This window comes from Penaeus monodon, chromosome 20, assembly GCF_015228065.2.
Source record: "Penaeus monodon isolate SGIC_2016 chromosome 20, NSTDA_Pmon_1, whole genome shotgun sequence".
In the NCBI taxonomy this organism is placed as follows: Eukaryota; Metazoa; Arthropoda; class Malacostraca; order Decapoda; family Penaeidae; genus Penaeus; species Penaeus monodon.
Window position 1 is genome coordinate 37,482,360 of NC_051405.1, and position 386 is coordinate 37,482,745.

The 386-nt window shown below is 64.5% G+C and overlaps 1 protein-coding gene across 1 annotated transcript in view; it reads left to right on the forward strand.

Annotated features, from left to right (window-relative positions):
* LOC119585794 (substance-K receptor-like) overlaps window positions 1-386 on the forward strand; it is a gene marked incomplete at its 5' end in the record, with an annotated part of 9,934 nt that continues 9,548 nt past the window's right edge. The window contains 1 exon segment of the mRNA XM_037934514.1: window positions 1-377. Coding sequence (XP_037790442.1) covers window positions 5-377 — 373 coding nt within the window.

Sequence of the window (386 nt, forward strand, 5' to 3'; positions counted from 1 at the left end):
CGCCATGATGCAAGGCTCGAGCGTGACCTGCAACGACACCTGCTGCTCGTGGGCGGGCGGCTCGGACAACACCTTCTGCTTCAGCGACAGGGACTTCCCAGAGGACCTCGCGACGACTCCTGCGTGGGAGCTTGGCGTCCGCTACGGCGCCGCGACCTTCCTCTGCGTGACCGGCGTGTTGGGGAACCTCTGCATCCTCGTGATCCTCCTGAAGAACCGCCTCCTCCTCAGGACGTCCGTCAACCTCTTCATCCTCAACATGTCTGTGGCGGACCTGGTGACGGCGGCGGCGGGGCCTTTGCCCTACACGGCGAGGGACACGCAGCAGTTCTGGACGCTGGGGGAGACCTGGTGCTTTCCTGGAGGCTTTCTTCAGAGTAGGACCG